Below are 2501 nucleotides of genomic sequence, written 5' to 3'. Positions count from 1 at the left end.
AGATTGTTCATAAATAAGCAATATAATCTGTGGAGTTAAGACACCCGTCACGTTCATTAAGGCTCCCCTCCCCAATTATTGGTTTCTTAACTTTTCAGTTGGCCATTTTACATTTATGAAAAACTCAATAACTGTACATAATGGCCAACTAATAATTATTGTATACGATTGACGATTGTGATAGTGGTATTGACTAGAATCAAGGTTATTAGAATAATTAGTGAATATATTAATATTATTATATTCTAACACTGTCTGAACTAGAATAATATCTATTGTCTATTATCGGAAAAATAAGCAGTAAATTATTATCAGTGCGTCAGTAATAATAAGAGGAATATGGAGTGGTGAGGGAGTTTGTAAATCCCAATGTTAATGATACCAGATACTATAAATAGCCAACTGAATAATATTGAAATTTATATATTAACTTTGCAGTGTGAACTGGAAGTGCTTTACGATCAATGTCAAAATAAAAGCACCATGAGTGACCTAGCAATAATTTCCCATGAATTAAAAACTGCTTTGCCATTGGCCAATCTATTATGCCGCTTATCATGTACAGCACCTGTAACCGTTGCTGACAGTTAAAGGTCATTTAGCAAATTGAAAATGGTCAAAAATTATTTAAGAACAACCCAAGATGTAGATTAAATAATCTGATGTTGCTTTCTTCTGAAAAAGATTTGGTGGATAAAATGTCTTTAAATGAAATGGCTCAAAAATGGGCAACTGTAAAAAAAAAGAAGAATATTGATAAATTTAATATTTAGGTATAAGAAAATGAGTCTTTTTTATAACAATAAACAATAATATACATTTTTATTATTTACTTTGTTTTTTTTTTTTTTTTTTAACATTATTTATTATTTTATTGCAAATGTGGTACTTATCTAATTGAATAATGTATTGTAATGGATATCTTGTATAGGTATTAAAAAAATTTTCATAATCTATTAGTATAATAGCTTGAATTTTTAATTTACTTAAATAATTAAAACATTTTAACTGTTTGACGATGAAATGGCTACGACAAAATAACAAAAAAAAGTTGTCCCGGATCAATTTTTAGAGTTGGCCAAACTACCAACTTTGGCCCCCCAATAAAAACCTCCTCGGTACGCCCCTGGATAACGGTATTATTGCGATTATTGATTAATGATTCTGCATGACCAATGATTATTTGTTATTTCATAGTTATATCACAATACCATAAAAAAGCATTTGGATACAGTAAAATTTCAATAAATTAGTAAAATATTTCATAAATTAGAAACTTATGTTTATATTTCAAAAAATACAATTACATGGATTGCATTTATATAGTTGATTATTCCACGTTCCATTAGATTGACATAATAATTCAAGCGGAGTCTCATCTTGTCCATTTGGTGCAGTATATGTTGGCTTACATGATGGTGTTGCTATTGTATCGGGTATCGATGGACTTGAACAATTAACATACTTACCTTTATGACTACATATAACATCTAAGCTATTTGATTCTAGAGGTGGACACATTTCTATAAACGTAAATCAAACATAACCACACTTTGGACTTTTAATATTTAATAAATCATCATAACTGTTTTCGAATTACTAGGTATACAATGCTTACTCAAACACAATTTCTCAAAATTAGTGAGCCATTTTCCTTTTCCCATACAAAACCTAGAACCATTGGTATAAGTTTTATAATATCCAATTTCACAGTTCTCAATAACAGTCAGGTTATGATTAATTAACGTCCCGGGATATAATATTTCATTAGAACCTTCATACGAATAAACGACTCCTTTGGCGGTTGGTAAAACGCATGAACTCACTGTGAACTGTCAAATCCTTAAATGTTAAATTTTTATATTCTTTCAACAATATCTCTAATTTGCGGTTTAGGCATTTACCCCGTGAATGCATATGCTCCATTAACCAATTCTTTCTATCTGTAAAAAAATATATTTACTCACATGTTTGTTTAAAATTCCACGAATCCATTGAATATGGTATATAACGTCTGTACAAGCTATGACTGTAGAAGTAGGCAAATTAATAATGACACTTATTATACCGGTTAAATAATATGAATTTAAGTGTATAAAGCTTATTCCTCTTCCGGAATCGTCAAGATTCATTTGTCCTGAAACAAAAGATTCTTTATACATTTTTCTGTGTACATTATTAATTACAGTTAAGAGGATGTCGTCAGCGCACTATTCGTTTTCTCTCTCTGGCTCAGTCGAAATTTCAACTTCAAATGCTTATACAAAATCTGTGTGCCTATGTATTTTTAATATTTTACAATAGCTGCTGTAACAATATATCAGGAGCCTTGTATTACATTTTCAGGCATTTTAACCAAATGAATAACATTTTATTGATATTTATCGAAAAAAAAATTAAAAAAATTGAAAAATGACGATGTCCGTAGGCAGCTCACAAATAGTCAAGTTATTTACAAATTTTTATCGTGTATAGAAAATTCTAATATAAACATTCGGGAG

The 2501-nt window shown here is 29.3% G+C and overlaps 1 protein-coding gene across 6 annotated transcripts in view; it reads right to left on the bottom strand.

Annotated features, from left to right (window-relative positions):
- Positions 1–2501, bottom strand: part of LOC115033024 (modular serine protease-like) — an 11403-nt gene that overhangs the window by 2230 nt on the left and 6672 nt on the right. For all 6 annotated transcript variants that reach the window (XM_029486528.1, XM_029486529.1, XM_029486531.1 and 3 more), the window contains 3 exons: positions 1968–2137; positions 1619–1832; positions 1308–1523 (listed from right to left, as the gene is read on the bottom strand). In XM_029486528.1, coding sequence (XP_029342388.1) covers positions 1308–1523; positions 1619–1832; positions 1968–2137 — 600 coding nt within the window. The remainder of the gene's footprint in view (positions 1–1307; positions 1524–1618; positions 1833–1967; positions 2138–2501) is intronic.

This window comes from Acyrthosiphon pisum, chromosome A1, assembly GCF_005508785.2.
Source record: "Acyrthosiphon pisum isolate AL4f chromosome A1, pea_aphid_22Mar2018_4r6ur, whole genome shotgun sequence".
NCBI lineage: Eukaryota > Metazoa > Arthropoda > Insecta > Hemiptera > Aphididae > Acyrthosiphon > Acyrthosiphon pisum.
This window is presented reverse-complemented; position numbering and strand designations above follow the sequence as displayed.